At 37.3% G+C, this 24,363-nt stretch overlaps 1 protein-coding gene across 1 annotated transcript in view; it reads left to right on the top strand.

The window, feature by feature from the left end:
• The window catches only part of CSTF3 (cleavage stimulation factor subunit 3), a 78,092-nt gene that overhangs the window by 9,402 nt on the left and 44,327 nt on the right, over window positions 1–24,363 (top strand). Inside the window, exons 2-3 of the mRNA XM_003919966.3 lie at window positions 10,734–10,835; window positions 10,958–11,053. Of these exons, the coding sequence (XP_003920015.1) occupies window positions 10,734–10,835; window positions 10,958–11,053 (198 nt within the window). The remainder of the gene's footprint in view (window positions 1–10,733; window positions 10,836–10,957; window positions 11,054–24,363) is intronic.

The following is a 24,363-nucleotide window of genomic DNA, read 5'->3' as shown; positions in this document are numbered from 1 at the left end:
CCACACCCAGCTAATTTTTTGTATTTTTAGTAGAGATTAGGTTTTACCATGTTGGTCAGGCTGGTCTCAAACTCTTGGTAAGTCCAGTTTTTAAATGGGCAAAATATTTGAACAGACATATCTCCAAAGATGTACAAATGGCCAATAAGAAAATGAAAAGCCACTCTACTTCTATAGCCATCAGAGAAATGTAACTCAAAACAACAATGAGATATCACTTCACACCCACTAAGATGACTGTAATCAGACAGATAATATCAAATATTGGGAAGGATTTGGAGAAATTAGAACCCTTTATACACTGGAAATGTAAAATAGTACAGCCCCCTTAAAGTCTGGTAGTTCTGGCCCGGTGCAGTGGCTCACGCCTGTAATCCCAGAGCACTTTGGTAGGCTGAGGTGGGCGGATCATGAAGTCAGGAGATCAAGACCATCCTGGCTAACACGGTGAAACCCAGTCTCTACTAAAAATACAAAAAAAAAAAAAAAAAAATTAGCCAGGCATGGTGGCACACACCTGTAATCCCAGATACTCAGGAAGCTGAGGCAAGAGAATCGCTTGAACCCAGGAGGTAGAGGTTGCAGTGAGCCATGGTCGTGCCACTGCACTCCAGCCTAGGTGACAGAGCAAGACTCTGTCTCAAAAAAAAAAAAAGTCTGGTAGTTCTTCAGAATGTTAAACATAGAGTTACCACATTACTTAGCAATTCCATTTGTAGGTGTATATTCAAGAAAAAGGAAAACACACAAAATGAACTCCACAAAGAAATCTTAAAACACTAAGGTTCATAGAACATTATTATTATATAGTAACAGGCCTGGCCTGTTCCCAGGCTGGAGTGCAGTGGTATGATCTTGGTTCACTGCAACGGACACCTCCTAGGCTCAATCCATCCTCCCACCTCAGCCTCCCAAATAGCTGGGGTTACAGATGCCTGCCACCAGTAATAGCCAAAATTGAAACAGTCCAAGGTCCATCAGCTGATACATGAATAAATTAAATGTAGGATATGCACATAATGGAATATTGTCAGAAGAAAAGTACTTAATATATGCAAAAACATGAACTTTGAAAACATGCTAACTGAAAGCCAGAAACAAGGCTCACAGCTGTAATCCCAATACTTTGAGAGGCTGAGGCAGGTGGATTGCTTGAGCCCAGGAGTTCAAGACCGGCTTGAACAATATAGCAAAACCCCATCTCTATTAATATATATATATATATGTAAATTAGCTGGGCATGGTGGCACATGCCTGTAGTCCATTATCAGGAGGCCTAGGTGGGAGGATGAATTGAGCCCAGGAGGTTGAGGCTGCAGTGGGCTGTGACTGTGCCACTGCATTTCAGCCTGGGTAACAGAGTGAGACCCTGTCTCAAAGAAAAAAAGAAAGCTAGAAACAAAAACACATATTGTATGATTACATTAAATAAGGGTACATCCCCAGAGACAAAGTAGATTAGTAGTTGCCTAGGGCTCAGGGATTGGAGGGAAATGGGAGTGACTGCTAACAGGTACATATTTTTTTTGGGAGGGGGAGATGATAAAATGTTTTAAATTTGTGATAGTTCTGTAAACTTGAATATATTCAAAAATAAAAACAATTGAGTTATACACTTTAGATGGGTGAATTGTATGTGAATCACTTCTCAGTAAAGCCAGTACTGAAAAAGAAATTATAAAAGGTTAAACACATGATATGCTTACCCTAGTTTCAAACTTTTTTTGAGACAGGGCCTGGGCCTGTTCCCAGGCAGGAGTGCAGTGGTATGATTTTGGTTCACTGCAACGGACACCTCCTAGGCTCAATCCATCCTCCCACCTCAGCCTCCCAAATAGCTGGGGTTACAGTTGCCTGCCACCAGACTCAGCTAATTTTTGTAGAGATGGGGTTTTGCCATGTTGCCAGGCTGATCTCCAACTCTTGAGCTCAAGTGATCCAACTGCCTCAGCCTCCTAAAGGGCTGCGATTATGAGCGTGAGTCACTGTGCCTGGCCCCTACCTTCTTTCTTTTAGCCAGTTGTACATGGTTGGTTTATTCACAGAGAAAATTAAGTCATTGGTAATATATATGCCTTGATAACTAGTCCAGTTTTTGCTCTACTCCTTTGATTTAGGGTCCCCTGCCTGTTCCCCATTTACATCTCCTGAAGAATGATATTGGGATTATAGGTTGTTATTTCAAAAGTAAAAGCTGGATTTTGATGTAGCTGATACTTCTGCTAATTCCCCAGGTATCTGGATAGGATTTTAGGGATTCTGTTAAATTGGATGGGGGAAAACACTTTCACTAACCACTCATTTACAGAGGTAATAGTGTTAGCACCAGCAGTCATTGCTCATTTAGTGAATTGGCCCCCTAGAGCTTGTTATTTCATGTATTAAGTATATATTACTATAAAAAACTTTGGAGTGGCTGGGCACAGTAGCTCACTTCTGTAATCCCAGCACTTTGGGAGGCCGAGGTGGGTGGATCACGAGGTCAGGAGTTCAAGACCATCCTGGCCAACATGGTGAAACCCTGTCTCCACCAAAAATACAAAAATTAGCTGGGTGTGATGGCACATTCCTATAATCCCAGCTACTCAGGTGGTTGAGGCAGGTAAGTTGCTTCAACTGGGACCCGGGAGGTGGAGGTTGCAATGAGCCGAAATTGCCGCCACTACACTCCAGCCTGGGCTACAGAGTGAGAATCAAAAAAAAAAAAAAAGCAAGGAGTGGTGGTGTACCACCATAGTCCCAGCTACTTGGGAGGCTGAGGCAGGAAGATCACTGCAGCCCAGGAGCTCTAGGCCAGCAATGTAGAGAGAACCTGTTTTTTTAAAAAAAACAGGAGTAGCAACAACATGCATATACACATAAACTTTTGTTTTCTTGGAAATCCCTCAAAATTTATGTATTTAAATTGTTCTGAGAAAAGGCTCATAGACTTCATTAGACTGCAGAAAGGTTCTGTGGCACCAAAGAAAGGAGCAACTAGAAGAGCCATCGTTTGTTTTCTTTTTCTCTTTCTTTTTTTTTTTTTGGAGTCTCACTCTATTACCCAGGCTGGAGTACAGTGACACAGTCTTGGCTCACTGCAACCTCTGCCTCCCAGGTTCAAGAGATTCTCCCACTTCAGCCTCACGCCCAGCTGATTTTTGTATTTTTAGTAGAGACGGGGTGTCACCATGTTTGTCAGGCTGGTCTTGAATGTCTGACCTGAAATGATCCACCCGCCTCAGCCTCCCAAAGTTGTTGGGATTACAGGCATGAGCCACTGTGTCTGGCGAGCCGTGGTTTTCAACTAGGACTGCTGCATGTTAGAATTACTTGACAAGTTTTTTTTGTTTGTTTGTTTGTTTTTTTGAGACGGAGTTTCACTCGTTACCCAGGCTGGAGTGCAATGGCGCGATCTCGGCTCACCGCAACCTCCGCCTCCTGGGTTCAGGCAATTCTCCTGCCTCAGCCTCCTGAGTAGCTGGGATTACAGGCACGCACCACCATGCCCAGCTAATGTTTTGTATTTTTAGTAGAGACGGTTTCACCATGTTGACCAGGACGGTCTCGATCTCTTGACCTTGTGATCCACCCGCCTCAGCCTCCCAAAGTGCTGGGATTACAGGCTTGAGCCACCGCGCCTGGCCCAAAAAGTTTTTAAAAAACATTGATGGTATGTAAATTCCTAGAGATTCAGGTTTAGTTGATTGAGGGTGAGGCTTGAACATTTTTAAAAAATCTCCTTCCCTTAGGTGATTCTAATGAAGAACGAGATTGAGAATCACTAAAGGGGTGGCTCATTTGATGTATTAAGGAGGAATGTATACATCTTACTGTGATTATGCTTGGTCAGATAGCAGATCAGATTCTATCTTCTGTGTTTCTCTGTTCTTTTAAAGATTATATGGTATACATTATCTAATTTGGTAGGTTAATTTCAGCAAGTGAGTCTTGAACTCCAGAATACCTGTGAAGACTGTAATTTAAATAGCTCTCTAATTGCAAAATTGACCTTACTAACAAGAGTAAAAACAATTATAGCAATAAACCTTGGTAGTGATTCTGCTTGTCTACAATCCTTTCCTTCTTTCAGAGGGCAAAAGATCACAAATCTTAGTACCAAGAGAAAAACCATATATTTTAGTAACAAATTTGAGATTTTAACAGGTTTATCCTTTGATGGTACTGAAAGGCTAAAATAAATTGACAGTTCATACCTTGTAAGATTCTTTGCCCCGTCCCCTGGCATTTTTTCCAAAGCTAATCCATGTTTCAGAGTGGTTTGGGGTGTTATCACTGATAACCTAAAACAGTTCAAGTATAGATGAACTGTTTTTTGTTTCCCATATCAGTTTTACTTCTTAATTGTTATTTTGTAGTCGCTATCTCAGGACTGAAATTCTAGTTTACTTTAAATTTCTTTCTCTCTCCCTTTTTTTTTTTTTTTTTTTTTTTCTTTTTGAGACAAGAGTCTTGCTCTGTTGGCCAGGCTGAAGTGCAGTGGCACTATCTTGGCTCCCTGCAACCTCCGCTTCCTGGTTTCAAGTGATTCTCCTGCTTCAGCCTCCTGAGTAGCTGGGACTACAGTCAGGTGCCACCATGCCTGACTGATTTTTATATTTTTAGTAGAGGTGGGGTTTCACTATGTTGTCCAGGCTGATCTCAAGCTACCAACCTTGTGATCTGCCCGCCTTAACCTCCCAAAGTGCTGGGGTTTCAGGCGTAAGCCACCTCGAGTGGCCCCCCTTTTTTTTAAGAGCTGGTGTCTTGCTGTCACCCAGGCTGAAGTACAGTGGCACAATTTTAGCTCACTGCAACCTTGAACTCCTGGGCTCAAGCAGTCCTCCTGCCTCAGCTTCTCAAGTAGCTAGGACTACAGGTGCCTACCGCCATGCCTGGCTAAGTTGTTTTTGTTTTGTTTTGTTTTGTTTTGTTTTGTTTTGTTTTGGTAGAGACGCAATCTTACTGTGTTGCTCAGGCTGGTCTTGAACTTCTGGTCTCAAGGAGTCCTCCTGCCTCAGCCTCCCTATTAGCTAGAGCTGCAGGTACATACCTCCATGCCTGGCTAAGAAATTTTTTTGTAGAGAGGGCGTCTCACTATGTTGCCCAGCTGCTGTTGAACTCCTGTCTTCAACCAGTCCTCATGCCTTGACCTTTCAAAGTGCTAGGATTACAGGCATGAGCTACTATGCCTGGCCGAAAATTTTTTTTTTTTTTTTCAAGAAGTAAACTCTTTGAAATAATTCTTTATTTTGTTGTGTATCTCAAGGGCCGCTACAATGTCTGACACATACTAGGCATTGAGTGACTATTTCTCAGATGAATAAGAAAAATTCAAACAAACCAGAAGGGTATATGACAGAATAGGTGTATCTGTCGTTTGCATAGCTCCCTTCTCACCATCACTTTTTTTTTAACCTAATATTAGGGAGATTTCCATGTGGCTACCTGCCATGCCTTTTTTTTTTTGAGACAGAGTCTTGCTCTGTCACCAGGCTGAAGTGCAGTGGTGCAGTCCTTGCTCACTGCCATCCCCGCTTCCAAGGTTCAAGTGATTCTCCTGCCTCAGCCTCCTGAGTAGCTGGGATTACAGGCGCCCACCACTGTGTCCAGCTAATTTTTATATTTTTGGTGGAGACGGGGTTTCACCACGTTGGCCAGGATGGTCTTGATCTCCTGACGTCATGATCCACCCACCTTGGCCTCCCAAAGTGCTGGGGTTATAGGCATGAGCCACCGTGCCCGGTGCTTTTTTTTCTTGAAGTGACTACAAATTCCATAATTTAACTGGTCCTTTCATATATTTATTTATTTATTTATTTTATTTTAACACAAAGAGAGTTTTATTCTGTTACCCAGGGTAGAGTGTAGTGGTGTGATTATAGCTCACTGCAGCCTTGAACTCCTGGGGTGCAATCTTTACACCTTAGCCTCCTGAGTAGCTGGGACTATAGGCATGTATCACCACATCTGGCTATACATAGCTATTTAATAATTTATTTTCCCCAGGAGGCTGAGGCAGGAGAATTGCCTGAACCCAGGAGGCGGAGGTTGCGGTGAACCGAGATCGCGCCATTGCACTCCAGCCTGGGTAACAAGAGTGAAACTCCGTCTCAAAAAACAAAAACAAAAACAAAAAACAAAAAATAATAATTTATTTTCAGTCTTGTGTAACTACAGTCTAGCAGCTGATTTTCGTTACATCTTTTTGTGTACATGTGCAGTAGGGTGTTACTAGAAGTGAAATTCAGAATCAGACATTTATATTAAACATTGATCAGGGCCAGGTGCGGTGGCTCACGCCTATAATCTCAGCACTTTGGGAGGCTGAGACGGGTGGATCACGAGGTCAAGAGATCAAGACCATCCTGGTCAACATGGTGAAACCCTGTCTCTACTAAAAATACAAAAAATTAGCTGGGCATGGTGGCACACGCCTGTAGTCCCAACTACTCGGGAGGCTGAGGCAGGAGAATTGGTTGAACCCAGGAGACAGAGGTTGCGGTGAGCCGAGATCGAGCCATTGCACTCCAGCCTGGGTAACAAGAGCGAAACTGTCTCCAAAAAAAAAAAAAAAAAAAAAAATTGATCAGTTTCTACTTGCCTTTGCTAACATTATGAGAATATCTTTTTCTCCTTACCCCCACCAGTGCAATTTAATTATAAAATGTTGGATCTCTGTTTTCTGGTTTACATTTACATTTCTTTTGAGTGTTTAAAAAGTTAATTGTTCTATAAACTATTCATATGCTTTGCCCATTTTTTAATTTTAAATTTTTTATTAAAAAAATTTTTTTTTGACACAGAGTCTTACTCTGTCACCCAGGTTGGAGAGCAGTGGTGCAATCATGGCTCAACCTCCTGGGCTCAGGTGATCCTCCCACCTCAGCCTCCCAAGTAGATGGGACCACAGGCGCGTGCCACCATGTCCAGCTAATTCTTTTTTTTTTTTTTGAGACGGAGTTTCGCTCTTGTTACCCAGGCTGGAGTGCAATGGCGCGATCTCGGCTCACCGCAACCTCCGCCTCCTGGGCTCAGGCAATTCTCCTGCCTCAGCATCCTGAGTCCAGCTAATTCTTTATATTTTTTATAGAGACAGGGTTTCACCTTATTGCCCAGGTTAGTCTCAAATTCCTGAGCTCAAACAGTCCTGCCCCGACCTCAAAAGTGCTGAGATTGCAGATGTGAGCCTCTGTATCTGCCTGAATTTTGTTTTTGAACCACTGGTGTTTTATTGATTGTACTTTAATAAATTTAGTATATTTGTCATGTGTTTGAGGTTTTTTTTTACATTTGTCTTTTGATTTTGGTACTTTTCTCATGCGCAAATTTTAACTTACCATGTAAGTTTACTCTTTAAAGGCGTTTTTGTTTTGTTTTGTTTTGTTTTGTTTTGTTTTGTTTTTTTGAGGCAGTGTTTCACTCTTGTTGCCCAGGCTGGAGTGCAGTGGCTCAATCTCGGCTCACTGCAGCCTCCACCTCCTGGGTTCAGGTGATTCTCCTGGCTCAGCCTCTTGAGTAGCTGGGATTATAGGCACCTGTCACCACACCTGGCTAATTTTTTGTATATTTAGTAGAGACGGGGTTTTGCCATATTGGCCAGGCTGGTCTTGAACTTCTGACCTCAGGTGATCCACCCGCCTCGGCCTTCCAAAGTGCTGGGATTATAGGCATGAGCCACTGCGCTTGTCTAAAGGCTTTTTTTTTTTTTAAGACAGGGTCTGGCTCTGTCACCCAGGCTGGAGTGAACTGGCGGCAATCTCGGCTCGCTGCAACTTCTCCCTCCTGGGCTCAAGCAGTCCTCCCACCTCAGCCTTCCAAGTACCTTAGACTGCCACACACCTGGCTAATTTTTGTATTTAGGTAGAGATGGGGTTTTGCCATGTTGCCTAGTCTGGTCTAAAAGAACTGAGCTGAAGTAGTCCTCCTGCCTTGGCCTCCCAAAAGGCTTCTGAAGAACTTTTCCTATGCGAAGATACATTTCACCTTATTCTCCTCTAGTTCTGTCTTGTGTTTTGTTCTTAACATTTAAATCTTATCTCTCTTAAGTTTATTTTGGTAGAAAGAGTAAAGTAGGAATTCAACTTTATTTTGATAAAATTGATTTCACAGTTATTCTAACAGATGACTATATAGTTATTCCGAAACCATTTATTGAATGAACCACCATTCTGATTTGAAAATGCCACCTTTATTATTTGCTGATTTTCTATTTGCTGTTCTTTCTGAGCCAGTCACTGGTCCAGTGATTGGTTTGTCACCATTAACAAACTGTAGTTTAATATGTGGGTAGAGGCAGTAGTCCCTTATGAACTTTTCCAGCTTTAGTTCTTTGAGCAATTTATTCAAAAAGTTCTTGTATGTTAGGAAAGCATCTAATTTTAATTCAAATTAAAGTAGTCAATATGTCTTTTTTCTAAATAAGTGAATGTTTACCAGTAGTGCAAGCTAATTTATTTAGGAGAAAAGAGTTTCTTTCTCCTAGGTAATTTTTAAAAATCTGAACAGATGACTTTTTTTTTTAACTTTTCTAAACTGGTGTTTTGACTGAATTGTTCCATGAAATACTAATTTCACTTAAAAAAAGGGTGGTCAGGGAGAAAAGTAATAGCGGCAGTGCTTCCCTCTCTATGCTTGGATATTATCAATATGTATTGCTATTTATAGATTTCAAAATGTCCTAGAAAAAAGACAAAACAAAACTTTATATAAATTAACTTTTTTATTATTTAAGACCGTGTGTGGCTCTGTCACCCAGGCTGGAGTGCAGTGGTGCAGTCTCGCTCACAGTAACCTCTGCCTCCTGGGTTCAAGCAATTCTTCTGCCTCAGCTTTCCAGATAGCTGGGATAATAGGCACACACTACCATGTCCAGCTAACTTTTCTAGTTTTAGTAGAGACGGAGTTTCACCATGTTGGCCATGCTAGTCATGAACTCCTGTCCTGTATAAATTAACATTTATCTGACTTATTTGAGCATCGCTTTTTGTGGTACACAGTAGTATTCTGAACAACAATTTGAGAATTAATACTGTTATTTTTTTCATCAAGGGCTAGCTACTATTTTAGGCTTTTTTTTTTTTTTTAAGATTAAATTTCCATAATAAAAGTAAAACTACCTTACTAAAGGATTTGGGGAATATTGAAAGAAAAGGAGAAGAAAATCGGCCTGTAATTGTACTACTTATCTTCCAAGGATGACCAGTCTAAGCATTTGAATATATTTTTAAAATCTCTAAGATTTAGGCCGGGCGCGGTGGCTCAAGCCTGTAATCCCAGCACTTTGGGAGGCTGAGGCGGGTGGATCATGAGGTCAAGAGATCAAGACCATCCTGGTCAACATGGTGAAACCCCGTCTCTACTAAAAAGACAAAAAATTAGCTGGGCATGGTGGCACGTGCCTGCAATCCCAGCTACTCAGGAGGCTGAGGCAGGAGAATTGCCTGAACCCAGGAGGTGGAGGTTGCGGTGAGCCGAGATTGCGCCATTGCACTCCACCCTGGGTAACAAGAGTGAAACTCCTTCTCAAAAAAAAAAAAATATTTTTAAGATTTCTTTTATAGTTTTCATTATGTTGTATATACAATTGTGAATTGTGTTTCTAAAATTCCTTTACATTGATACAAGATTTCCATGTCGTTTTATGCATTTTCTTTGTGGTGGAGGATGAATGCTTTAACAGCAGTGTTTCTCAGAGTTGGTCCAGGAACCCCAAGGGTTCCTAAGGACTTTCAGAGGATCTGTGAGTTCAGCCTGTCTCATAATAAATCTAAGACATTATTTGCCCTTTTTTACTCCTAATCTCTCATGGGTGTACAGTGGAATTTTTCAGCATTTCCATGTTCTGATAGGGCAGCAGATTGAATGCGGAAGCAGATGTGAAAATTCAGCTGCCTTTTTAAAAGTCAAATATTGAATGGACTTATAAATAATGTAAAAAGAGGCATTGTTTTTACTGAATTTTAAGTTATTTTTTGTAAAGAAAAATTAACATGTAAAAGGTTTTATTTGCAAGTCAATTGATATTTAATTTTTTTGTTTTAATTTCTAATATGGCAAATATTAGAAATTAAATCTTAGATATAACCCACATAAAATCTCTTTGTGGTTCTTAAAGAGTGTAGAGGGGTCCTGAGACCATAAAATTTGAGAACTGCTGTTCTATAGTATTTAATACAAAAAACATTTTGTTTGAATAAAAAATATTTGATCACTTGGCTTTATTATTTTTATGCAAATTACTTCTGATTACAAATACGATCGTCCCTCAGTATCTGTAGGGGATTGTTACCAGGATACCCTTTTAGATACCAGAGTCCATCCATGCTCATGTCTCTTATATAAAATAATGTGGTATTTGCATATAACTTCCATATGTCCTCCCAAATACTTAAATCATCTCTAGATTGATTTATAATAACGTCATATAAATGCCATGTAAATAGTTGTTATATTGTGTTGTTTAGGAAGTAATGATGAATAAAAAGGCTGTACATGTTTAGTATAGATACTGCTGTCTTTTTTTCCCGAGTATTTTCAGTCCACCATCGGTTGAATCTAAGGATGTAGAACCCACAGATAAGGAAGGGGGATTGTACACATAGGTTCTAGAAAACACAGTTCTCTTTTATGTGATGATAGTTTTATGCTTTGTAATGTGACATTGCATCTGAGGACTTTATTGTTCTTGAATTAACTTAGGCATGAGATTTTTAAAACAGTAACTTCAGTTCACTGTTGTTTTTTTTCCCCAGGCAGCTGAGTATGTCCCAGAGAAGGTGAAGAAAGCGGAAAAGAAATTAGAAGAGAATCCATATGACCTTGATGCTTGGAGCATTCTCATTCGAGAGGCACAGGTTTAGTGATATAGGATTACATTTCCTTCTCTATGGGTCCAATCACACTACTTGGTTCTGCAGTGAATAATATTTTCATAATCCTAACATTGTAAATGCTGTTTATTGGTTTTCAATTTTAGAATCAACCTATAGACAAAGCACGGAAGACTTACGAACGCCTTGTTGCCCAGTTCCCCAGTTCTGGCAGATTCTGGAAACTGTACATTGAAGCAGAGGTTACTATTTTATTTTATTTTTCTTATATCAGCATCTGATGGGAATTGCAGCATACACTGTAGTGATAAAAAACAAGTTAGGAACATAGCCAACTAGGACAGGGAGGATTTAAATGTGTCTAACTTTTATTTTGTAAAATAGGTATGAAGGAATAATTAAAATGAATTTTTGAAATTTGGGTCTTTTACAAGCTGATGATTGTTGCATTTTGGAGTTGCAACAACATTAAAACAGTTTCAATGGTATTGGAGTGCTTTAGCCTTTTATTTACTTGTCATGTGTCAATTTATTGCCTCCTGTGTCATTTATTTAGAACTCATTTTTCTTTTTATTCCTACTTACAAACTAATATGAATGGGAGTATATGAAAATACAGAAATGTTAACTTAGTTTTTCATAGGGTATTTTGAATGTCTGGTGAAATGAAACATTTTAAGAGAAGAATTACTTCACATTTTAATTTTGTGAAAATGCATGGTTTATCAATGTAAGCACTTCAATAATTTTAACAATTTTTCTGTAAGATGTTTATGCAAGATTAAGCTAATGTGATTCAAACCTATTTAATCCTATAATCATAATTTTATCCAATGATATTTTGATTTTTTTCTTGCTTTTTATGTCTTGAAATTTGAATCCAGGCATGTATATTGTATAGAGTGAGGAACCCCATTCATGATTATGGTTAGGAGGAAAATGTTAATTTTTGAAGACTGGAATTAGTAGTAAAAATGATAACAAAAGTTTTAATGTGTCCATAACAGTTTGCACCAAGTAATCATTTTCAGGTTATTAATATGAATTAATGGGATGGAAGGGGTAAGATGTAAATAACTGATATCCACATTAAGCTGACAGTTATATGCAATTCTTTTTGTAACTTATAATACTTACGCAGTACTCTTATTTTTACTATTTTGTGATATAGATTCTCAGCATAATCAAGTACACTGCAGCCTCAACATAACATTTTCTGCTGTACCTGAAATTTGATAACATATAGGTCTGTTTTGGACCTATTCAAAGGGCTCTGGTCATCAGCAGTACTGAATAGATTTCAGCACAACACAGTGTCACCTGTGATGTGTCCTCAGAATGGACCCAACCAATAGCAGATTCAAATGGAGGCTACAGTGTACTGTATTGTATTGGTGCTATAGTTAAGATTGTATTACTTGGTGGGGAGGGAAATTGCCGGATAATACCAGGAACATTGTGTGTGTTTTATTTTTGTGTGTGTGGTTGTGTATGTGGTATGTATGTTTGTGTGTTTGTACGTATGAGAGAGATTGTGCCTTATGTGGAGTCTGGTAGTTTTGGCCTATGACCGTATCCTTAAAGTTTCATCACCTGTCCTCTGGGACCATTTCTTTCCTTAATATTTAATTACCAAAGTAGCTTGGCACAAAACAGGTGAGGCCTGTCTGAAATATGCTGAAGCCAGCGCTGCTTTGTCTTAACTCATTAAAATAAGGAACCTGGATCACCTGCACATGGTCTGCATTCTAGTCTGGCTTTACAAACACATTAGACTTAGAATCAAATGTACCAGAAATTAACATAATTGATATATAATTGTTTTTGTATAGTGAAGTAAAACTTTGAGTTTTTAAATTTCCTTGTTTCTCAAATATTCAGGCATTATTCATGCATTTTATTATAGCATAAGTTAAACTAAAATAGTTAAGATACTCCATTCTGTGACTCTGAACACAATGGGTTTGTTTCTCCAATTTACTAGTTGTAAGTTACAAACTGCATCCTAAAAAAAAGAGTTTCAGGAGGACCAGATGTTATTCCAAGGGGCTGAAAGTTGTCTACATAACAGACTCAATTCATACAGTGAAATGAAATGAGCTGATAGCAGTTGCCTGATTTATTTAGTTGGTAATATTTGCAGTTATTTTACATAAACACAAACATACATACACATGCAAGTAGGTATATTTAACATGTATTGAGAACAAGTGGTAAATAATATATATGTATGTTTTTTAAATTTTATATTTTTGGTTTAGGAATTAAGGGTTTAAATTGAATACTGGTTTTAAAAATGTATATCCTGAGCTGTGTTTTTCTCTTTCCTGATTTGCTCATTATTTTTATTTTTTATTTTCACATTTTATATTTTTGTTTAGCCTGTGAGGGGCTAAAGTTTTCTTTGATCATTATCACTCAATGTGGCCGTTAATATTTCTGGAAAAGACACATAACCTATTTATAATACTTTTTAAAAATTTAAAGTGAGAATAAGAATGTCTTTACGTTGAAATTAATAATCCAGTGTTTACATAACATTCTGTATGCACTCAAAATAAAGTTTTGTTAATACATTTGTTGTAACTCAGTACTTCGTGGTGGGAAAAATGTAATGTTCATTTCTTTATATTCAGCTAACCCAACTTGTGTGAGTCCAAATACATTTTTTAATAGAAAATACGTACATCTTTAGTAACAGAAGATAATTTGCTTCCCCAGAGAAATTGCTTGCAAATCCTATTAAAGTACAAAATATCAAAGGAAAAAAGTATTAAACTTTAAAAAATTTGAAACATCAGTTGGAAATGAGAGCATATTAATCACTTAGAAAAAAAGTTAATGATGCTACTATATGAGCCAGTATATCAGATTGCTCATAACTCAGAGTTGAGCAGTATCTATTTAGCTGTGTAAAATTTGGATTTTAAAATGTCATCCTTAATTTATCACTTGCTTTTATTTTTCTGCTGTAGTGTGGAAATTGTTGGAGGTGAAATTCTCTCGCTCTAGTGAATGGCATTTAGGATAAACGTCTGTGTATTCTTAATATATAATTTCAAAAACTAGGCCAAATTACTTCAGTGTTAGAGTAATACATTGGAGATAACATTTTGCCTTCACTCCCTGAAATACATTGTTCTCTTTATTTTAAAACTGCTACGTCACACATGATTTAACAGTATTATTATAAGATAAGCAAGTCATTAAGTATGACTGTTCTTACAGTTATCAAGTATAAAATCTATCACTATATGAAACTACATTTGCTACTTCTTAGTTTTAAATAAAGGAAAATTTAAATATGTCTCCAGCTATTTGATCGAATAAGGATATCTTAAATGTGGCTTAGTATATTTTTGGATTTAAGAAATGAGAGGTTTTAAACACTTAAGTAGAATGCCCCAGTCAGAGCCTCAGTGCTCTTGGCGCAGTGGCTCACGCCTGTAATCCCAGCACTTTGGGAGGCTGAGGTGGGTGGAACACAAGGTCAAGAGATCAAGACCATCCTGGCCAACATGGTGAAACCCTACTAAAAATACAAAAATTTGCTGGATGTGGTGGCGCATGCCTGTAGTCGTGGCTACTTGGGAGGCTAAGGCAGGAGAATCACTTGAACCTGAGAGGTGGAGGTTGCAGTGAGCCAAGATCCTGCCACTGCACTCTAGCCTGATGACAGAGTGAGATTCCATCTCAAAAAAAACCAAAAAACCTACTTTTTATAATGACCAAAAAGGTCACTAAATAATCACACAATTTAGAAAACCAATAGAATGTTGCCATATTTTTTTAAATTGTTCTTCCCCACCCAGCCTGTGGTTTCTGTAGCTTTTCATGTAATTAGGTGATGAGCGACAACATGTAAGCTACAATATCTTATTAGAGAGGTAATTTGTTTTGATTCAGGCCACATTCATAAGGAATTTTTTTTACTGAAGGATGTTTTTTATTGGTGGCTGAAGGAGAAATGAAGAAGGTAATGCTGTTGGTAATAGCAACCATGTATCTTGCGGTCTGTGAAAGCTGTATTTCTGTAATAAAAACATATAGATAATTGATTGTTTTTTATATAAAATTTTTACAAAGGATGAATTATCTATACTTGTTTTTTTCTTTCTTATAAATAATGGGTTGTGTGGCATACATTTCAATTTTTCAAAATGACCTTTCTTCTTGGAAAATGGAAGTGAACTCAGGATGCAACATGAGTGACCTAAACTGAAATAAACTTTTCCACTGTTGATACTGTTTTAATACTTTCACGTAGCAGTTTAAATTACTGTATTATGATGTATTGTTTCTGTTAAGCAATGTGATTTTAAAATGCAGATACAATTACTGCATTATATAGATTATGGTGATTTCTATACTTCAGCTTGCAGCCTTTTTACCAAAAAAATCTGTACTCTCTTCTTATAGATCTGCACTTTTCCTGTTTGTAATAAATGTTGGTCCATGTCTGTGTGATTATTCAGATTCTACTTTAAAACTCAATATGCTTTTTTATCTAGTTCCTTAGATGCATATATAAATGTAGAGTAGAAATGTAAAAGAAAAAATTACTTGTAAACAAGAACTGAATGATAATATCTGAAAGTGCTTTGAATAAAGTACTATTTGATAAGCAAAGGAAATATTTGCATGTTGACTATAAGTAGTAAACTATTGTAGGTTTTATTGAATTACCTGATTCCATCCCTTTCCCTATCCATTATTATAACAGATATTTAGGTGCTGTCACTTCTACTAACATGGTCTATACATTTTTTCCCTTGGGACTTTTTTCTCTGCCAAAGCAACTATTTGCAAAAGGGTGTAGTCACTTAGATGACAACATTTATTTAAATAAAACCTTATGTTTTCCAATCTTTATAATTTCTAGATAATTCTTTTATGTGATGCCTATATATTTGTCAGCTTTATAAAGCAAAACTATAATCTCTGCAGTCATTGGTAAACATATTAAAAATATATAGTCATTTTCTTTACCCTGCAAAGACTCTTATGTTTTAAACCCAGCTTTATAGTCCATTCTTCAGTATAATAAGAGTCATGATAGATTCTGAAATTGTAGAAAAGGGTTTATGATAAAAAGTACATATATATTCTAAAATTAGTGGTGAAACAAAAGGACTATTGGATCATATAATTTGAAGTTTTCCATGTGGTAGTAATATTTTACCTAAATTTCCTGGACATTCATGGAATAACATGTATAATACCTAATAGTTAAAATTATTGGGTATTATGGTCATTAGGATCATAGGGGATAACTTTGGTTCAAAACTCTATCCCTTTCCCAAAAGATTAAAGATATGCTGCAACATAGCATCCCTGAATCAACACAAACATGTAAGCCCTTCATAATATCACAGAGCTAGAAAACTACATATTTGGAAATAAAACTAATTCTAACACAAGACTTTTTACAGTGCTGAGCATATTTGGTTGTAACTTGAGCTCAGGGGAACCAGGTGGCAGTTGACTTTCCTTTGGTAAAACAAAGGACCAATTTAAGTCAAAAGCTCAAATCTTTTTTTTTTTTTTTTTTCCCCAGACTAAGTCTCACTCTTTTGCCCAGGCTGGAGTGCAGTGGCATGATCTTGGCTCACTGCAATCTCCGCCTCCTGGGTTTAAGCAATTCTCCGCCTTAGTCTCCCGAGTAACTGGGATTACAGGCATGTGCCATCACGCCTGGCTAATTTTTTGTAGTTTTAGTAGAGACAGGGTTTCACCATCTTGGCCAGGCTGATCTTGAACTCTTGACCTCGTGAGCCACCATGCCTGGTCAAAAGCTCAAGTATTTTTTAATGGATTTATTGTTTGTCTTTTCTTTAATGCATCAGCTTTGAAACAGCTATTCCTTTGGAATAAGTCTGGTTCAAGGCACTTAGAGGAAATGAAAATGTCTAAAATATTACCAGTGACATTTGTAAAAAGCTGTACCTCTAAATAAATGTGGACAATGCATTTATTAGTTGTAACTAATTTGTTAAACTTTAAATTTTATTACTAACTAGTTTGCTCCTAGCAACTTGGTAGCAGAAAACAAATAGTTGGTTCGTATAATGGCATAATAGTTTGAAGTCTATATAGATTTTTTCCCCAACATACCAGAATCCACAGCAGTCTGAACAAAAGTTATGAATATTTTCTTTGAATACAACTTGAGAAACTCAGCTGCTTTTCTAAGACTCAGGAAAGCATAATGTGGGTAAGTTTTACCATTTTGTATACTAGACCTCCAAAGAAAAAATTTTCTATTTGCAAGTGATAATTAAGCAGTAGTTCTAAAGACAAGATCAGTGATAGGATTCAAATGTAGTTTTGAAATAGTACATTGAACCGTAGTAAGGATCAAAGATAATAAGATCCCAAAGCCATTTTTAATCTTTCTGAAACCGAATGTAAATACATCTATTCATGTGACAACGCATGTTCGATTACAGCCTTTTATTTGGATGCAAAATGTCAGCTCTAGCATGTACTGTTGACTTTGTCCAAATATTTCTATATGGAAAATAGTCTTTTAGGGTGACAGTTTCTGCCGCTTTTTATACTGGATTTGAAGAAAAAAGAAGGTTGGCTGTTTTGTGATGATGGTTTTCTTGGGAATTTTTTCACTCACCAGACTATGACTGCTGCACATATTACATACTTGAAGTGGACATACTGTTTTAAGTCAAATTTTTAGAGCTGGAAGATAGTTTGGCCCCCTCATTTTTATATGTGGTTAAAATAAATCAAGACGTTGTCCCTGGAGCGGAAGTTTACAAACTTCACTGCTTTAGAATCACTTGGGAAGCTTTTAAAGCATGTAAGCTTCCCAGTTAGCATACCATGACTGCTGACTAGAGGATGAACATACGTTATCTGTTTTTGTTTCTTAGGTGTTTCTGGCAGCTAGTTTTGGGAATTGAGGCTTTGTAGTGCAGTAATTGAATATTATTGCAGTTAGTAAATTTCATAGTTTATAGAATTTTTCCTATACTTGCCTGAACAATAAAGTGATTAGTCTCCTGGTTTGCTTTTTGTATATAATGAATCAAGAAGTAATCTTTGAGGCATCTATGTGCTTAGTATATTGTGACTGTTAGATTCACAATCAGGTTAGGGTTATGCCATTTTAACTGACAGTTTTTTTACTAACTGAATTTATTCCTGGGTTTGAAACCCGATTTTCTGGTTGCATAAACTTTTTAAAAAAGAAAGTCACATGAGTGCCAAACTAAGAATCAGATAACCTTTAAGGACACTTCAACTGTTACGGGAGAATCGTCTACGCTGGAGAATGTGGCTTAAAATAATTAACAGCAGCTAACTTGTACACTCTGTAGAGTTTAAACAAGAATAGCACATCTTGGTATTTATGTTTGGTTCATTAGCTAACATCCTATTCTTTTTTTTTTTTTTTTTTTTTTTTAGACGGAGTCTTGCTCTGTCACCAGACTGGAGTACAGTGGTGCAGTCTTGGCTCACTGCAACCTCCGCCTCCTGGGTTCAAGCGATTCTCCTGCCTCAGGCTCCCGAATAGCTGGGACCACAGACAGGTGTGTGCTACCACGCCTGGCTAGTATTTTTTTAATCTTTAGTAGAGATGGGATTTCACCATGTTGGCCAGGATGGTCTTGATCTATTGACCTTGTGATCTGCCTGCCTTGGCCTCCCAAAGTGCTGGGATTATAGGCGTGAGCCACTGCGCCCGGTCGCTAACATCCTATTCTTTCAGTGCAACTTGAATGTTGTACTGGTACTTCTCATTCTTCTGGGAGGTGGGTAATGAGATGTTTTCTTACAAATAACCAGTTATTTCTAACACTATAGTCAGGTTTCAGTCCATTTCTGATTTTTAAAACTAGAAATATCTGTAGTGTTCGTCAACCATTTTAAACTCATATCCTTATTAAAAAAATGAAAACTCAGATGCTTCCTTAGTGGCTTTGGACAGTTTTAAAATCAAATTTGATGACTAAAAACTAGTGCTAATTTTAGAATGGTCTTGTCAGCTATAATTAAGAATCTAAGTACTAATAATATTTAGAAGTACATTAGATTAAATTTTATAAAACTTAAAAAATGACAACACTACCCAGTATTATAGACGTACAGACAGTGTCATTGGAGGGGAGATTGTCAGCAAAATAACTGTTTCCTGTGTTTGTACCATTTCATTTGGTTTTGGCTATCATGTAAGAGGAGAATTTTTGAAGGTTTTGTGCTTCATTCAGGGTATGGTATTGGATATTAGATGAGAAAATGCTTAAAACATTTATTATTTAGGTTATCAGAGTCCAAGATTCAGTCATGGGAGATCACATGATTTAATCTGCTTTGTATGGGTTGAATAACAAGAGCATAGCTTTTAGGGGTTACAAACTGACGATGTCACTTAAGCAATTTTTGTAATGCATTTGTAACTTTACTTTGAAATTATTTTAAACGTAGAAGTTGCAAGAACAATGCAAAGAACTCCAATACATATTTTACATTGCTTTTTAACATCTTGACATAAGTGCTTATTGAATATTTTTTCAAACTATAGGAGATCGCACTGCATATATTAAGACTTTAATACTTTGATGTGTTTCCTAATAACAAAGATTCTTATACACACACACAGTTGAGCAATGAAATTCATGAAATTTAACATTAGTAGAATCATCTGTAGTCTATGTTCTACTTTTGTTATGGTAATATTCTTTAACAAGTTTCTTCTGATTCATTGTCTAATCCAAGACCGTTATATAATTATCAGTCCCCTTAGTCTCCTTCAATGTAGAACAGTCCCTCAACCTTAATTTGTTTTGGGTTTTTGTTTTGTTTTGTTTTTGAGACTGGAGTCTTGCTCTGTTGCCCAGGCTGGAGTGCAGTGGTTTGATCTTGTCTCCCTGTAACCCCAGCCTCCTGAGTAGCTGGGACAAGTGTGTACCACCATACCCAACTAATATTTGTATTTTTAGTAGAGATGGAGTTTTGCCATGTTGGCCAGACTGGTCTCAAACTCCTGACCTCAAGCCTCCCAAAGTTCTGGATTATAGGCATAAACTATTTGATCAAGCCCTCGGCCTTAATTTAAATTTGTTTGATGCTGCATCATTTGATTTAGGTTATAGGTTTTAGTTGAAAAGCCACCAAAATGGTCATGTGTCTTCAGAGTAGCTCATCCAAAGGCATAGTAATGTTCATTTGTCCCATATTGGTGATGTCAGTTTTGATGATGTGGTTCAGGTGTTGAGCAGTTTGTCCACTGTGTAGTTAATATTATTCCTTTGGTAATTAATAGAGAAAATAATGGGGAGATAATTTTGAGACTAAAAACGTATTCTCATCTAACAACTGCCCACTCTGTTTAGACCCTATTGATTGCTGGTTGAATCAGTGATATTTTTCCATGGAATTATCTGGTGTTTTTCAATACATTTATTGAGTGGAAATAGGTATTCTATTCATGACTCAAACTTTATTGTGTTTGAAAACTGTTGAAAAGTCCTAGCTTTCCCCTCCCCACCATGATTTTTTTCATTTCAGAAGCTTACTAGTGAGTATAGTTAGAAAAGATTATTTATAGAATTTTGTCAAATATAAAATCATTTGCTGTAAATAATGCCTGTCAATTCTGTCATAAATCATATGGGAAAGAAAACTTTAAAATTGTTACCTCAAGCATTAGGTTATATAGAAATTAAAACTATGATACAGGAAATGGATATCTATATTAATTTGCTTGACCAAATGGCAGATTATTTCAAATAAGAATTTAGATACTTTAAAAATAATAAGGGCATTTTTCACTTTATAAACAAGTTAGTGAGTGAAAAAGATCATCTAGACAAATAATTATGTTTGCAAATGGTACATTTTTTAACTTAAAATTTTTCACTTGTGTGAGACACAAATGATGAAATTGTTAGTACTTTAAGGAAAATAGTTTCTATTAGCAATTAAAGATGTCAGATTGCTTATCCATGGGAATATTTGCCAAATTGGTAACTGTTCCCTTGTAAATTTGAATTTCCTGAGTTCACAGAATAGTTAGGAGATTAGCATTTAAATAACAGGCATTTCAAGTCAAAATGACTTTTAAAAAAATGTTTACTCTGGCTGGGCTCAGTTGCTCACGCCTGTAGTCCTAGCATTTGGGAGGTCTAGGTGGGCAGATTGTTTGACCCCGGAGGAGTTTGAGACCAGCCTGGGCAACATAGTAATATGCCATCTCTAAAATACATTTTTTTTTTTTTTTTTTTTTTTGAGACAGTGTCTCACTCTGTCGCCCAGGCTGGAGGGCAGTGGCGTGATCTCAGCTCACTGCAGCCTCCACCTCCTGGGTTCAAGTGATTCTCCTGCCTCAGCCTCCCAAGTAGCTGGGATTACAGGCATGCACCAGCACACCCAATTAACTTTTGTATTTTCAGTAGAGATGGGGTTTCACCATGTTAGCCAGGATGGTCTCGATTTCCTCTCCTTGTAGTCCGCCTGCCTCGGCCTCCCAAAGTGCTGGGATTACAGGCATGAGCCACTGCACCCGGCCCAAAAAGAATATTTTTTAAGTTCAAGTGTTTCTTATGGGGGAGGGGAACTACTCTGCCCTGTGCATCAACTGCAGGGTCAGAATTTTTCTTACTGTGTTAACTGTAACAAGGGCCTAATCATATGTGGTAGCGTGGGAAAGATATGCTTTAAAGTGTCTTCATTTATTTAAAGAAATGTGAGTGCAAGGAATTTGCAGGTTACTCTGTAAAGGCTATGTGTAGGAATAGGAATGAAAGAATTTGAAGTCCGAGGACCCTAGGATATTCTGCTTACAACTTCCTTATTGAATTACTAGGACTTTAGCCAAGCAATTTAAATTTTTTTTTCCCAACTTTTTATTATAAAAAATTTCAAACAAATTTGAAAGAATAGTCAATACCTATACACCTCTACATAGGCTCAATGAATGCTTTATATTTCTCTGCTTATATAAAGAATAGCACCCTATAAAAACACAATACCATTATCACACTTAAGAGGAACAGTAATGTTCAAATCTAGTTTAATATTCAGTTCATACTTACATTTTTCCTCCATATGGGCTTCTAGTCACTAGCCATTATACTAACTGGCCTAAAAAATCTAAAATGTAGTTGTGGAAATACCTATTAATATATTGTAAGTTTTTAACTGACTATTGTTTTTCTTTGCGCAGTCTCGCATTCTTCATTAGCTGTGTCAGTATTAGGTTTATCAGTAGTTTGGTGGGCATTTGAAAAAATGTATTATGTATAGCTACTTACAGCCACATAAAATTACTTAAATAGAATTTCAGCAAACCTTTTAGAAGATTTATGGTACAATAACTTTTATATAGCCAGATTATCCTTTGTATAAGATCTTATCTTTAAAATTCTAGTTGCTATTGTTCTCCATACTTCTGTAGTTTTTTAATTTTTAGCTGTAGATACTTGGGTTTAATTTCAGATAGTACAAAGGAATGCTGTACACAGAAGGGGTAAATCTTTGTAATTTTAGACTTTTAAGAAGTTTATAAATAGAGCATATATTTTCTTTCCTTTTTGAGACAGGGTCTTACTCTGTCACCCAGGCTGGAGTGCATTAGTGTAATTATGGGCTACTGTAGCCTTGACCTGTACAGGTTCAGGTGATCCTCTCACCTCAGCCTCCAGAGTCGCTGGCAATACAGTTGCACACCACCACACCCAGCTAATTTTTATAGTTTTTTTTTTTTTTTTTTAATTTTGTAGAGACAAAAGTTTAAAATTTTGTATTTTTTTGTTTTGCCATGTTGCCCAGGCTGGTCTTGAACTCTTGGACTGAAGCAAAGAACATACATTCTTTACCACTTTGAATATTTTTTTACATTCCACATTACAGAGAGAGCAATCACTTTTACATCTGTTTTTGGGTTAGCAATTAGGAGTGTTACCAAAATGGCATTTACTTAACTCAAGGCCAAAAATAAGGATTTAGGTAGAGTATATTAGCCTTTCAATATATGCTTATTACACAGTTTTCATACTTTTCAAGAAGTATGAAAAATAGTCTTGTAAGATAGACTTTCTGATAGGATAAACTATATTCAGTATGATCTATTATTTATTTATTTAGACCAGGTGTCCCCAGACTACGGCCCAAGGGCCACATGCGGCCCCCTGAGGCCATTTATCCGGCCCCCTGCTGCACTTCAGGAAGGGGCACCTCTTTAATTGGTGGTCAGTGAGAGGAGCACAGTATGTGGCGGCCCTCCAGTGGTCTGAGGGACAGTGAACTGGCCCCCTGTGTAAAAAGTTTGGGGACGCCTGATTTAGACCTTGAGTCTCTGTTTCCCAGGCTGGAGTGTAGTAGTGGCGCGATGTTGGCTCACCGCAGCCTCTACCTCCTGCATTCAAGTGATTCTCCTGACTCAGCCTCCTGAGTAGCTGGGATTACAGGTGCCAACGACTACACCTGGCTAATTTGTGTATCTTCAGTAGAGATGGTTTCACCATGTTGGCTAGGCTGGTCTTAAACTCCTGATCTCAGGTCATCTACCACCTAGGCCTGCCAAAGTGCTGGGATTGAAAACATAAGCTACCACACACAGCCTGATCTGAAAAGAGATTTTTATTAATTGAGATTATGAAACTTTAAAGTCAGAGGGAAACAATATCTAGCTATTTAAAAATACTAAGAGGAACTTGACTTTTCTAGTTAATGGGAAAATCTGATTTATTGAAGCTAAATCTGCATTTCCAGTTGTTTGTAGTTTGAGGTGCATCAGGCTTAGAGAGTCAATAAACTTTTTGAGCCCATCTCTAGTCTATGTCACTGAAAACTCAAATATGTTCATGTAGTTACCTGATACTTCTCAGTTGATTGTAAGTAAACCACTATGATGTTGTAACAGAATTTGTATTATTTACCTATAAAACAATTTGTAATTCTAAGTGTCCCACAATTGAAGTATTTTGGAATTTTACTTTAGTGTATTCAATTATGCTTATTATAAGATACTTTTATGGGTAAGAAGAAGTTTACAAGTTGTAGTTTGTCATATTTAGGAGACCATGCAAAGTAAAAATGCAGAATTGTGTGAGCAAACCTTCGTGGAAAATAATTTTGTATATGAAGGACTAGTGCTTAAAAGTTCCCTAAAATTGTGACCTTTTAGTTAGTAGAATGAAATTTACTGATGCCTACTGACATATTTGCCTGGGTTATATTCACATAAAATTGTTCAAAGTATTAACACCTTTTTTTCAGTAGTACAGTTAGCTGTTGAATTTATAAGTTCCCGAAAAAGTAATCTGGTAGTATTTTTGCAAACCCCCCACAATCTGTATATTTTTGTAGGTTTTTATGTGGTTATAAGTAAAAAAAAAAAAAGAGGCCAGCCACAGTGGCTCACGACTGTAATCCCAGCACTTTGGGTGGCTGAGTTGGGTGGATTACTTGAGGTCAGGAGTTCAAGCCTGGCCAATGTGGTGAAACCCCGTCTCTACTAAAAATACAAAAATTAGCTGGGCATGGTGGTAGGCACCTGTAATTTCAGCTACTTGGGAGGCTGAGGCAGGAG

Source organism: Saimiri boliviensis, chromosome 6, assembly GCF_048565385.1.
Source record: "Saimiri boliviensis isolate mSaiBol1 chromosome 6, mSaiBol1.pri, whole genome shotgun sequence".
NCBI lineage: Eukaryota > Metazoa > Chordata > Mammalia > Primates > Cebidae > Saimiri > Saimiri boliviensis.
Note: the sequence above shows the minus strand (reverse complement) of the source record. Positions and strands in the feature narration are given on the sequence as shown.